The sequence below is a fragment of the Camellia sinensis genome, chromosome 13, assembly GCF_055761805.1.
Source record: "Camellia sinensis isolate YWXY chromosome 13, ASM5576180v1, whole genome shotgun sequence".
Taxonomy (NCBI): Eukaryota; Viridiplantae; Streptophyta; class Magnoliopsida; order Ericales; family Theaceae; genus Camellia; species Camellia sinensis.
The window spans coordinates 140995544-141009966 of record NC_138973.1 but is presented as its reverse complement, the minus strand read 5'-3'; the positions used below and the strand labels follow the sequence as shown (position 1 = coordinate 141009966).

The 14423-nt window shown below is 33.7% G+C and overlaps 1 protein-coding gene across 6 annotated transcripts; it reads right to left on the bottom strand.

Moving 5' to 3' along the window:
• Window positions 1–5398: 5398 nt before the first annotated feature.
• Window positions 5399–11813, bottom strand: LOC114278297 (uncharacterized). 6 transcript variants are annotated; one of them, XM_082903538.1, is made up of 11 exons: window positions 10999–11810; window positions 10809–10911; window positions 9868–9928; window positions 9657–9759; window positions 9230–9306; window positions 7450–7486; window positions 7220–7327; window positions 6834–6869; window positions 6560–6647; window positions 6246–6355; window positions 5399–5744 (listed from the first exon to the last, which is right to left on the bottom strand). In XM_082903538.1, the coding sequence occupies exons 3-9, from the start codon at window positions 9879–9881 to the stop codon at window positions 6639–6641; spliced, it is 384 nt and encodes a 127-aa protein (XP_082759664.1). In that variant the 5' UTR covers window positions 9882–9928; window positions 10809–10911; window positions 10999–11810; the 3' UTR covers window positions 5399–5744; window positions 6246–6355; window positions 6560–6638. The 6 variants fall into 6 exon arrangements, with proteins under 6 accessions (XP_082759664.1, XP_082759662.1, XP_082759661.1 ...); XM_082903536.1 differs by having other exon boundaries at window positions 6560–6692; window positions 10809–10934; window positions 10999–11734; XM_082903535.1 differs by having other exon boundaries at window positions 6560–6692; window positions 10999–11734.
• Between the last annotated feature and the right edge of the window lie 2610 nt (window positions 11814–14423).

Genomic DNA, 14423 nt, shown 5'->3' with positions numbered 1-14423 from the left:
CTAGGTAACATAAAATGTGTAAATTCGCATTTGAAACGAATTTTAACTACATAATGTTTTTTTCGAACCTTTAATGTTGCTGCAAGAATAAAGTATAATGTGTAGATTTAAATTTAATAGAAGGTTACATCCAAAATAAATTCACAATTAATCTGAGAAGTAAATGGTCCATAAGCCAAAGTTTCTGAATAGTTGGGCAACAAAGTTAATGTGATGATTGATAACTGGGTGCAGCAAACTGATGGAGACCATGTACCAAAAATAAGTGTTCTGGTTGGTTGATAACAGGGATGTGAAGAGGGAAAGTTTGGGCATCAAAGCAAGCTGTTCTTTTCTATTCTTTCTTGCTTAAAATGGTGCAATGCTTTGATTTCAAATATGAAATTAGGACAAATAGGGCTACAGGAAAGCCTCATGTTAAGGAATCTGAGAATGAAGGCACTGTTTTTTTTTTTTTTTTTTTTTTTGAAATTGCACATACAAAGAGGATGCACTTCATTTATCAAAAACTAAAGCAAGAATGGATTAAAAAACAAATCTTAACCTAGCAACATTGTTTCTAATATTGGTCATATAAGCAAACTACAACTACTTTAAAAACTTGTGAAAAATTAGCAAAAGTGTGTGCACAAACAATCCGTATATCAAGAAATATGCATATATGAATAAAATAGGAACTAGAAAAGTTCATCATTGGGATGGTTCCTACAGAGTTACACTTACACATTTTAAAGTAAAAGAACAAAAAAATAAAAGAAAAGAGAAATAAAAAAAATAGAAAAATTAAAAGTTAATATTTGGAATCTGAGATTCTTACTCTCCTAAAATACATGAAAATTGGCCCCCATAAGCAGCACCAAACAACAAAATTGACTACACTATCAAGTCAAAATAAACAAGACCGCAAGAAAGTGAGACAAAAATCTATCAAGTTTGTTTAAGTTGAATACCATTAATCAACATAATTGATGGATAAGGACTACTATAGAGGAGATACTAATCCAAAACCAAATAGCCATGTGTATTGCCAGTTGTGAAACCCTAACCCTGAGATTTACATAGAATTCAAAGATGCCATGAATTCTATGTAAATGAAGAGGTTGTTTTAGAACCAAGGCCTGAGAACTATGTGGAGAAGCACAAGCATTTAGAAAAATAAAAAATAAAAAATAAAACCATGTAAGATCACACAGCAACAAATTTTTTAAGGGGAAAGACCATGTAAGATCAAAAACCTCTCCATTGCTTCCAAGTCATACATGTAAGATCAACATCCTGGTTTTTTTTTTTTTTTTTTTTTTAATTTCCATACCCATTTTCTCAAATTCAGTTCTTGTGTTTCTAAATTATTTTAACAACGAATCAATTAACAATCAACAACCAGTCCTTGACAAACCCAGTGACATTCATAGTCAAAACCAATGTCTTCCCAACAAGCAAAAAAACAGCAAGATTCAAAGCAAAGCACAAACCGAATTGGTCCCAAAAATGGAGAAATTGAAATGGAAACTAGAAGTGTCCCTCAAAACAGGGAATCCAATGAAAAGACAAGGAACAAAGATAAAAACAAAGCAACAAGGTGCGAAATAGTAAAGTGAAGTGATTGGATTCAAAGTAATACCTTTGGAAGTAAGCAAGATCTGAATCAAAACCAATCGAGTGGCTTCGAAACCCACAGCACCAAGTTGAAGAAAAACCCCCCAGGAATCGAATTTGGCTTCTCCATAGGCAGCGATGACAACGTCAAAGGAGATGAAGAGCATGTTGGCCATGGTGTTGGAGTTGAAAGAGTCTTTTCGGAAGATGATTCCGATGGAGTAGACAGCGACGGGCATTAGGGCTTTAAGCATTTGGATGAAGGATATGGAGAGGTATGTAGACGGAGTTGGAAGATAAAAACCTTGCAATGCGAGGAGGTACAAGGGAGGAGCCGCCGATTGAACTTCGTTGGGTGATGGATCTGAGGCGACAGTAACCAACAACGAGGTGAATCAGTGCTCCGGTTACCGGCGACCGTGAGGGAGGAGAGAGGAGCAGCGGAGAGGGAGAGGCAGAGGGGGAGAGAGAGAGAGAGAGAGACGCTGGCGACAGAGACAGAGGCGCTGGTTTGGGTTTGGAAACCAAATATATATATATATATATTATACAATTAGTGACTAAATATTTTTAGTCGCCAATTAATTTTTTAAATCCCTACAAAATTTCAAATGTCTCCCTCCAAATATTTTATTTTTTTGCGACCAAAATATTTTTTTGTCGCTAAAAATATGTTTTTTGTTTGGTCGCCAAAGATAAAAAAATAATTTTTTATTTACATTCGGCGACTAAATTGTTTTAGTAGCCAAAACTTAATATACAGCAACTAAAATATTTTTTTGTCGCTAAAAATATGTTTTTGGGGACCCAATTTTTTGTCGCCAAAGATAAAAAATAGTTTTTTATTTTACATTTGGTGACTAAATTGTTATAGTAGCCAAAACTCAATATATAGCGACTAAAATATTTTTTTTGTCGCCAATTCTTTTATTTTTAGTGACTTAATTTTTTTTTAGTCGCTAATAATCAATATATCTCGACTAAAAAAAATCAGTAGCTAAATATTATACTTTTGCTGACTGAAAAAAATTTTGGTCGCCAAAGATGCATTTTATTGTAGTGTATCTAGTGACGTTTATAAAATGCATTAAACTCAAGACGATAGCAGCATCAGCAATGTAAACTATAAACGTTAGTACAACCTTTGACGTTGCTTTTACAACTTATAGTGGTGTTTTTTAAAAGCCGATAAAGACATTTTTTCCTACAGTGACATATAAGAGTTTATAGTCCATGCAACATATAAGGGTTTCAAAGACTAAATGTTTTGGTCTCTAAAAGTAAAAATTTTGTTGCAAAAGATATTTAGGGACCAATTTCTATCGTCGTGAGGATAGTCACTAAAAGGTCGTTCTAAAAAAGAAAAAATAAGACTTTTAACGACAAAATTTAAAAAATGTCACTAATAAATAGACTTTTAAGGACAAAATAATTTAGTCTCAAAATGATTTATTTTTTTAGACAAAAAATTTGATCTTAAAACGAAAATTCATCACTAATATCTAATTTTCATTGCTAAAAAGATAATAATGACACTTTTCGTAATAAAAATATTAAGTTCCTAAAAAATAATTTTGTCCCTAAATTTTTGGTCTTTAAAACCTTAATTTTTTGTAGTGCCAAGATCGTTAACTTTTATAATTTTCACAAACAATAATATAATACGAAAAATAAAACATACTAGGATATGTTTTACAAAACCTTCAACTAATATAAAGTTGATTGAACAAAGAATTAAATGTATGTTTATAAGTAGAAAATAAGCCAGTTTCATAATATAGCCCATCAAAATAGAACACTTAAAAAAACTATTCTTTTAAGATAGTAACTTGTGATTTACGATAAAAAAACCACAATTTTATTAAATTTATAATTCACACGTGTCCTGTTATATCACGTGAATCACTATAATGACTAAATAAATAAAATTAGTGTTTTTTTTTTTAGTGGGTAAATCATAAATTAAAGATAAAATTTACACATTTACATGGGGACACCCCAGGTAATACAAAGAATCTCACGCTGCCCCCCAAAGAAGGGGGAGACTATTACAGATAAAAATAAATACAAAATAACTAATTATCACAACCCGTAAGAGCAGGGTACCCAGCAAATAAAACATAAATAGATCTTTAAAATTGCCCATATATTTTCTCAAGTAACCCCTACCATCCAGAATAATAGATGAAAATTTAAGAAAAATATATGGGCAAAATCAAAAACAAAGAACTAACCATGTCAACTCATGAACCATGGCTGACCAAAAAAAAAAAAAAAAAAAGGGCCCCACCCACGTGCTCTAACAACACATATGCATATACAACAAACATGCATATATATCAACGCACCAGCTAGAAACAAAACTAGTTTTAACCAAAACAATGGGCCAACTGTCCACCACCCACGTTGCTCGACTTACCAATGTAAGTAACATCATCAGCTTTCAATCAACCTGTCTAGCGTAGGCGGGAAGATTGAGCTAGAAACAATCCAATACAACGCGGCACACCATACAGATGAGAGTCCACCATGGCTAGCATAGTGAACCACGAACCACCGGCAAAATCATCAGGACAGACATTAGTCCACGTCCACTCTGCCTCAATGGCGCTAGAGTATGGACACCACACCTCGGCAGCAGAACAAGTACCCAAAACCCAGCACACAAAAACGTGGACTGTGCACATCTGCACCAAATTATTTTCAAAGAGAAGCTTGAAGATAACAACCCAGCACTGGTGACATACCTCTGACGCTAAAACCAAAAAAGTCCATCAGACTGACTGTCACGCCCAGCTTACACCTCATCCCTGACGACGGCGGCTAAACCGAAACTGGATAACAAATGTAGCTGGGAAACCAAAACCAACAACAACCAGACCCGTAGCATCACCTCCTCGGGGAAAAAAAAAAAAACAGTTATCGCCGGAGAAGAGAACATCTGAAGGGTATACAGCATCAGTGCTTCTAGGGTTCAAACCAATTGCAGTAGTGTTAGCCCCCCCCAGCTGGGTTCTCAGTAGCAGCATCAATGTGACGCATGGGGTTCATATTCATACCCATGCCATGCCATGCTAATGTCAGCCCAAGAGGGTACTGTGACCCGACCATGCCCCCCTCAGTCATCACTGCTGGAAATAGGGGTTTTTGAGGCGTTTAAAAAACGCCGCTATAGGTTCCAAAAACGCCGTCAAATCTTTTGGTGACGTTTATCACTAAACGTCGAAGATGCGGCCGTCGCTATAACTTTATGTCACGCGTTTTTATAAAACGCCGCTAAAAGTTCTTCTGACGGTAACATGACATCACCAAGCTATTTAGCGACGTTTTTTAAAACGCCATTGTATCTCTTTTTTAAAAAATCCAACCGTTGGTTTAATATTTAGCGACGTTTTTAGAAACGCCACAATAGCCTTTTTTTTTAAATTGTGCTAATTTTATGTGTTTGAACTACAAAAATACCCCAAATAAAACTAAAAAATAGCACTAATAAGAAATAACTCCCATTCAAATAGCGAATGCGACATTGATTCACTTTCCCATTCAATTTAATATCCAATCTCTATTACCTACAAAATAACATATCCACAAATGATATTTTAACATTACCCACAAAATAACATATTCACAAATGATGTTTTAACGTTACCCACAAAATAACATATCCAAAAATTAAATTCACAATTCTCAATGGAAAGAGGCAAAATATAAATTTTTTACATTGCCCATATGTGTACATTAATCATAAGATGGCCATCAAGTATGCTTATGATAATCATTAATACCTGCAAAAGATTTGACGAACAAACAAAAAGAGTCTAAAAATTGCTTATAAAATCAAGATAGCCCCAAAACACATAATAAAAAGGGCCAAAGTCATTACCATAGCCGACAATGCAAACCAATTATCTCAACCGTAAAGAAGAAACATCCAATACTCAGATATAAATCATACATTATTACCAAAACAAAAACCAGATTTGTCTTGTATAAGAAAAATTAGTATCGAGTGGGTCTGCTTGAATCAAAGGGAAAAATAACCCAAATCAAAGACTGATTTGAAATGAGCTACTTTTTCTGTAGCTGGTAAGAACTCCACTTGATGAGTAACATACTGTTTTCGAATCCAAAAGCCCCAATAAACATTCCTGTGATACAATGATTAGAAGGCTTCACTAAACAATTATCTAAATTTCAAACGAGAAAAAGAAAAACAAAAGAACAAACAATTGAGAACGAAACAGAGCAGAAGAAATTTATATGCAAATAAACACAATGATACAACAAAGCATTACACTTCAATACACCCAATAACTATATAACTGAAAAAAATATAGTTATAGCAGAAATCAACGTCACAGGCCACAACCTCACTTTATCAATAATCATGTGCCTCCATCTATCCAAGAACCTCAATGGAAAAACAAATTAATTAACATAATTCACCCTAAAAAAGCGATAGTATGTAAACAAGCAAGTAAAAAGAACCAATGTTTCATTTTCCCCTCATTTTAACACCTAGATTCATAAAATTCACATTTCCTTAACTGTCTTATCCTACTTACCCTACAAACGTTTCATTTGATCCAAAATCATCAATTGCACAAACAAGAATCAGCCAGATTAACGGGAGTTACAAACTAGACTACCTCTGATTAACCTTTTAAAATGTATGTCAATGGGCAGGGAAATTGCCAAAAAAACATAATGCCATAATCTTGTCTGTTGCTAGTAAGTTATGAGAGCTTGAAACATCAACCTGATAATTGAAGAAAAGGCAGCCACATGTTAGCCACAAATATGAAGTAATGATCATCTACACAAGTAACACAACTTTAGAAGCGTATAAACAGATTTTGTCTGTTGATATAAAAAAATCAACAAATTGTAAATGAACTTTCTGACAAGTGCATGTTCAAAAGAAGTTTGCACATTGGCAAGTATAACAAGATCAAAACCTAACCTTTTCCCTTGAACTACTTGTTGACCATAGAGGTTTTAACTCCAAATCTGAACTAGCTTGAATGATGCCACAAGGTAAACTAGCAAAACTATTGTAAGACAAATCACCTATCAAGTGCAAGTTCATAAAACAACTGAAGAAAAAAAAATTGCAAAATCAAGTATCAGACCAAATCCCAAGCAATATGGAAGTTATGGCATGTTTAAGGCAGACAAATAAAAGAACAAAAACAATGCAATTTTAAAAAATAAGAAAATAGAACTGAAAATAATACCTTCGACATGTAGAAAGGGTTCAATCGTTCGTCTATCTGATGGTGAAAGAGGAGAAAAAACATTAGAGGAAGCAAAGTAAAAAAGTAAAAGGCCCAACTTCATACGTATTCCAGTGTATAAAGAATGATTACATTACAAAGAAACTAGTTTGAAACCTTTAAGGGGTTTTTTTTTTTTTAAAAGAAAACTTTGGGAAACACTAATCGACCAACGACTTACACATAGGTCATATGGTTCTGTTATTGCAAGTAACATGGTATAAGAATACCTTTAAATTGAGTTGACTAACAAAATTTAAATACCATCAATAGGACCTGCAGTCTACCCCAATTTCCATATTTATTCATGAAACACATCATTCAAATTATAGATGATGTCACTATACCGCTGTCTGTCGATATTGATAATTTGTGGTTCTGTATACTATGAACAACATGACAGTACAAGCAATTCCCATAAACTGCAGTTGTTTCATTTTGACTCTGCATGTTCCCTGCATTTCAATCAAGCCTTCAATCAAGACATCTTTAAACATATGAAACAAATTGTTCACAACATCTATCCACCTAGTTTATGAAATTAGACAAATTACAACTATTTTCAAATAAAATATACCCTGTCAAATAATATGTGTCTTTTCCTGACCACCCATCTCCATGATTTAAATGCCCTCATGAACAGCAACAGCTTTAGTATATTCTCATAATAACAAACAACAATCAAAGTATCTGAACATATTAATATCAAAATAGAACCCAAGAGTAAAAAATGTGAATGCTTATCTTATGATAAACGTATCTTTGTGGTGTGACATGCGTGTTGTGTGTTACTTACGCTGTAATTCTTTTTTGTATGTGTATATGTGGGTTTGTGTGTTTTTGTGTGTGTGAGTGTGTGTGTGTGTGTGTGTGTGTGTGTGTGTGTGTGTGTGAGAGAGAGAGAGAGAGAGAGAGAGAGAGAGAAAGGACAGGGCAAAAAACATGCCCTGTATATGATTTGGGCAGGAGAGATATGCTCTGGATTTCAAATTTAAATTGACAAGAGCATCACTGCATCAGTATGTTTAAATAATCCATAAATGAAAGAAAAATACTACATGAGTTCATCAGAATTGAATAATTGAATGTTATTACCATATATAGGAATGAAACAAATAACATTTTCCTAAATAATATACTTTCTCAGAGTTGAATAAGTCCCTCTACAATTTAAAGCCAACAGTTTAAAAAATGGCAGGTCCATTTAAAGGCCACATGCAATGCCATAGAAGCTTCAATTACATTGAGTCAAGTTTGAGTTGTGAAAAGAGGAAATTTAACCATAAGGAATACTTTTCAAAATAGGTAGTATGCAATGGTCCAGCTGCAATCTACAGCCTATAACAATAATTGGCTACAGTGGAAAAGTAAAACAATGTTGTTGTAAGTCATTCATATTTCTGGTTATGATTATTTTTTTTTTTCCCCATAAGTTTTGCTCATACAATGGGAACAAAAATGTAATGAATATAGGGACATATCTTTCACCTTCATATAAGATGTTATGTAGAGGAATAACAACAAACAATCGTGTCGTGTTCAGAAAATTGAATGACCATCAAGCAATTTCTCTACTGGAAAAGTCTGTTGATCCCAAACCAAATATAAATAAATACATTATAAACTTGTTGAATAACATAATTCAAAGTGAGGCAAAAGTTAGAACATAAGAATGCTACTAAGGTGCCACATAACATAGTTTATGGTGGAAAATGGCATTAACAAAGCAAGGTAAAATACACAGGAATACATTTGCTTGCATTAACGGACGACAGAAGGACAAGCAAACATTTCTACATCTTCATTCAAAAAAAGGACGAATATGTTTTCCAAATGCCATAAAACAGAAGCTTGAAGCTGCTGTCAGTTAAACTCCAAAGTTCCACAACTGTCTTTTAGCTTTTCGAATAACAAGCATACACACATTAAAAAAATGTTCAATTTTTAATAGATCAAGCCAAAGAAACAAGCCAAAAGAAATTATAGGAACAAAGATGAACAACACCCAAAAATAAACGCAGAATGGAAGAATAAAGATAACAAAGAAAGATTAATGCACAAAAAGGCTAACAGGTCAATATTAACCCACCTTATGGTTTCCCTTGGTCTCTAGAGTTCCATCTATAAAAATTACATGGACAGCCCGGTCTGCCCTCTAGAGACTTACATTTCTAGAAAAAGTAAACTAAATAATGTGCATGTGTCTGCATGACTTATAAAGAAAAAGATAATATCAAATATACATCTTTATGGATTTTTAAATGTATCACACACATCAACCAGTCAATTTACATTAGAGGATTAACCAAAAAAAAAAAAGAAATCTATAAATTCTAAAATAACAATTAGCAACTAACCGTTGGATTACCTCATTGCAAAACCGATAGAAACCCATCCATTGGTCTATGTTTATGACCTTGTAATCAATTTGTGTCTGCATTTATAGCAAAAACACTCAAATGAGATAAATAAATGGATTTGCTCCTATCTTGTTCATGCCTATAAGGTCCTTCACGTCACCACTCAACTATGTTGCATCATTGTATGTGAGACTGCTAAATGAAATAGTTGAGGGATAAATTTCTGAATTTAACTAAAAAACTAGCAAACAGGAGCTAGCCCCATATGATATTCACTAATATCCTAGAATCACAAGTCCAAAATCAAGGAAACTCTCACCAATACTCAAAAAGAAATGAGGGTATATGCATCGGACAATTGTGGAAGCAAATACATAAAAACCTTCTGCATTATGGTGATAATGAGAAAACTACTACTACTCACCCTCAAGTACTCAACAAAGTAGTTGACCTGGGCACGGGATTGGGACCCTAGAACAAGATCAAGTAATTGGCAGATGCTCTCAATGTCAATACTCCTGTTTTTCCTTTGAAAAACATATAAGAGGGAAAAAAAAAAAAAACCTTGTAAGCAGCATAAAAAGAATAAATAAGGCTCTCCGAGATTAACTACAGCCTGCCATGGATCACCATACCTGTTAAGCAGCATCGAAATGCATAAGAATAGAAATCCACAAAATTTGACGGCCTTTTGACCTTTAACGGAAGGAAGAAAAAAGAGAGAAATGGGAATTATCAGGATTTATTAATTCTCTTCCTATCTAAGGGAAGGCTACTAGATCAAATGTCAAAGAAATAGACAACTATGACTCAAAAACTATGAGCCAACATAAGTGGAAATTTATACATTTGGCTTACTAGGCAGAATCTTGATATCATGTTTGTAATAGGATTCTCATCATTTAAATACAAAAGGATTTGTGCATTGTATGATCATTTCCTTATACCATCTCTTTTAAACAAATATTCACTAATGTTTAACCTATTATTCACAATTCCCACGAGCATTATAGATATTCACTGCAAAATATAACTAGCGCATTATTAGTTTTGTCCCATAATTCTTTTATGACCATGCATCCATTTATTGAGGGAGGTTCATCAGGTACTCCCTAATTGTTTAAATGATCAAACGAGTAGCTTTAGAATCAAACAAACATTATCACCTGAGCGGAATCAAATTAGGTAGCATTAGCAATATATTTTGTGGTTAGTAAATCTGAACTATATATTTATATATATTATATAAATATATATAATATTTATATATTTATATATAATATTTATATACATACATCCATCCATCCATACATACATGTATATTTATACATGTATCCTGTAGATTAAAAGTTTGTCATCCATAATTATCCTGATCTATTTCATTTTAAGTGTCCAAGAGAGGAAGACCAACTTTCAGACGGCGCTGATCTTGCACAACCTGTTTAGCATGGGCCCTAACCTCATCTGGATTAATCTTGGATTGGGGGCGAACCAGAGCATATATATAACTCATCAATCACTGAAACAGAGAGATATATATATATATATAGAGAGAGAGAGAGACGATGGAGCGCACCTTAGCAGACGATGGTGTAGATGGTGAAGACCGATCTGAATCTCTAAATCTCTGCGATGAAATCACTGAGATGAAATCGCTCTGAATCTTTGCGATGAAATCACTGAGATGAATCTCTCAATCGCTCTGATAAGGGTTTAGAGAGGGTTAAGAGAGAGAGAGAGAGAGAAAGAGAGGCAGTGGAGCTCACCTTCGTTGGTGCAAACTTCTTTTGAACATGCACTTGTCAGAAAGTTCATTTACAATTTGTTGATTTTTCTATATCAACAGACAAAATCTGTTTATACGCTACCTCGCTCTGAGAATGAACAGGCAGTGGAGCTTTGAAATCACTCTGAGATTTAGAGAGAGAGAGAGAGAGAGAGAGGGGTCGAGATTTGGGTCTTAGGTGAGTCTCAGATTCAAAATTAGGGTTTAAAAAGAGGGGGAGACAAGCGCGTGAGGCACAACGCATTTGGAGGCGTTTTCTATTATAAAACGGTGTTGTTTTATTAAATAAATATGCGACGTTTTGTAAAACGTCATTAAATATTTAAAAATAATGACGTTTAAAAATGCGTCGTTAAAAAAATGTTGCCTAAACTCTTTTTTCTTATAGTGCATGTTGTTGGTGTCATGATGACTGGTACCATATCCATATCCATATCCAGCAGACATGTTTGGACCACTAGTATAGTAATTTTCCATCCCCATGGCCATTCCTCCACCAGTGGTGTAACTTTGGGTCCTGTCCCGCCACCGGCTCTGGCAGTGGCTGCAGCTGATTGTCGTGCGGTGGCATTGTGCTCACGCGTCTCCTGCTTGTTGGACTCAGCTTGATTGATTTGGCTTCTTTTCTCTGTGTGGCCATGTCCTTTTGCACTACTGGGTCATGTCATGTGCACTCACCCTCTCTGCCTACATCATCAATCATCAGTCATCAATGCGGATTAAATAAAAAAAACCAGTCATTGTATTGTGAACTTGTGTACATGGTAACAACTAACCAAGTAAATCACAGAGCAAGCATGAACATGCTTCAGATTTAGAAGCCCGAATATTTGGACCATGCTAAACATATATAAAGTTCCCAATTTCATCTTCTTCTTCTTCTTGGTGCTTCTTTTTATTTTTATTTTTATAAAAAAGGCAATAAAAATCCAAACAATTTAAAATTTATTTTTCGGTAAATTTATTGCAAAATGCTTTTCTAAAATGTCTCATATTTGGTTTACATCTTCTATGCCAAATTGTTCTATTTAAGATCTTCTAAAGTGTTATTCAAAAGATCCAATAATATATACATATTGAATCTTTTTGAGACAATTATAGATTCTGGGAGGTAAATCTAATTGGTCAATAAAAATATATTTTAATGCTATTAATTCGAAGCCATGTTGTGTTCCACTAGTTGATTATTAATTTTTTTTAATGTTCTTTTATGTTTTTTTTCCTCTTTAACACAACTTCGCTAATGATTATCAGTCTTTTACTAACAACATGATGCCTTTGCAGTTTTATTTCAATTTTTAGACACTTTGATAATTGAGGGACAATTTGATGAATGAATAAAAAATTTAGCAATTTTGAATAGTTTTATAAATGAAAACATCTATTAATCAATTATTGAATCTGCAAGCTATTAAACAAATAAATAAATAAAAAAAAGTATTTTTCTGAGGCATTCACAAAAGAAAAATAATTTTATAAACTCAATGATGTGTGAGAGATAATTGATTAAAAAAGATGTAAGAAATAGTTGTCTTACATATTTTAATAGATATCTCCATCATTAAATTTGAGAGTGGATCTAACTTTTGAGTTAAGGACTCTTCACAAAATTGTGTGAATCCATTTAGATGAAGAACCTGCACCTGACACCAACTATCTCAAGTGTTGTTCTCTCTTTCAATTTGGAGAAAAATTATTTCAAAAATTTGTTTAAAATTTAAAATTTACATTATAAATTAAAAAACAATGCAAATCTACACCCAAAATAAATTCCTAAATTTTAAATGATGAAAATACTTTATTTATATTTTTAATCAGATAACAAATTTATCCATTCGAAACCGAGTACAAGGAAATTCCGAACACTTTTTGAGTAACTTCCATAGTAGTAACATTTGTTTTGGAAAAGGTAGTTCCATAAAATAATTATATAAAAAAAATTTGTTCATTCATATTTTTAAAGTCTGAAAAATAAATTGTGACTTATTCAAAATATATCTAAAAAAAATATTGACACCACCCAAAATTGCGGGCTCCACTATTTTGGATCAATAAAAATTTATATTTTGTTCACATACTTTAAAATTGTGTGAAAAAATCGGAGTCAAAATAATCATGCACTCAATATATAGTTACGATAAATTGGTGACGCATTAGATATGCTTTTTTTGGTTCAATTTCTATCAAGCTCAAATCTTAACTTCAGAATTTGTGGGTCCACCACGAATACAAATCGTTCATTTTATAAAGTTTTATGTGTATATTTTTTGTATAAAAAATTAGATCAATTTGATTCATAATAATTTCATCTTATCACGTTTGTTTGTTAGTTTTTTTTTTTTTTTTTTTTAAATAGTATATCATACTTGTCAATTTTTTTGTAGACTAACGTGTTCGTGAATATTTTGTATATATATATATATATATGTGTGTGTGTGTGTGTATATATTAGATGTTATAATTAGATTTTATCATATTAGGATATTTTCATAACTTTCTTGTTGCCCACACTTACATTCCCTATACATAGGCCTCTTCATTGCATTGTAAGATACACACAATATTAAGGGGTAATTTGGAATGTTTTAAATAAGTGTACTTTTTGACTTTTTATAAAAAGATGTGTAGAAAAATAGAGAGTAGATTTTGATTGATGTGACCCAAAAAAGATAAAAAGATAAAATATAGCGATCCCGGTTGTCCCTTTACTATTCTGTTGTATTCCGGACTCGGTTCTGTGGAGTTGGTAGTTGTATCTATCTTGTTGTCGTCCTTTAATTCCATTTGTGTGAGTTTTAGGATGTGTTGGGCGTGTTTCGAACAGGTGGGTTGAACCTTGGTCTAAAATCTTGTTGCCAGGTTTTTGGTCGTTCCGCTCGAGCGGGCCTTGTTGTGCTCGAGCGGAGATTGCACACTCCCAGTATTTCGTGTCCCTGCAAAACTTCTGCATGTGTGATTTTTACGCTCGAGCGGGTTTCTTTACGCTCGAGCGGTCGCGCTCGAGCGGGTAGTATTTTTTTGTGTAAGTTCTGGGAGGGAGAAATCCACGCTCGAGCGGACTGGTTTTCGCGCTTGAGCGGATGTACTTTATTCTTGTGTCTTGGCGCTCGAGCGGGCCTTCTTGCGCTCGAGCGTACCTAGTTTTTTGTTCTTGACGCTCGAGCGTTGTGTTCTCCGCTCGAGCAAGAATGTCGCATATCAGTTAGCAGCTGGGCATTTTAAAATTACTTTTTACATTCTCTCTCTCTCTCTTACTTTCTAAAAAGATATTTTGAGAGCTCCTCTCTCTAGAAACTCCATTCTCTCTAGGGTTTGATCTAGTTAGAGTGTCTCACTATCCTCCGGCCTTTGTAAAAAGTGTGGATCGTTGAGGGCTCCATTTTGATCCGTGGATCTTTGAGTTTG

What these genes read in the sequence shown, in the direction of transcription:
- LOC114278297 (XM_082903536.1), bottom strand. An exon ending in TGCAATGAGGTAATCCAACG is followed by an intron (nt 7,487 to 9,229) that starts GTTAGTTGCTAA and finishes TAAATCATGGAG; the next exon opens with ATGGGTGGTCAGGAAAAGAC. An exon ending in GACACATATTATTTGACAGG is followed by an intron (nt 7,328 to 7,449) that starts GTATATTTTATT and finishes ATTGAAATGCAG; the next exon opens with GGAACATGCAGAGTCAAAAT.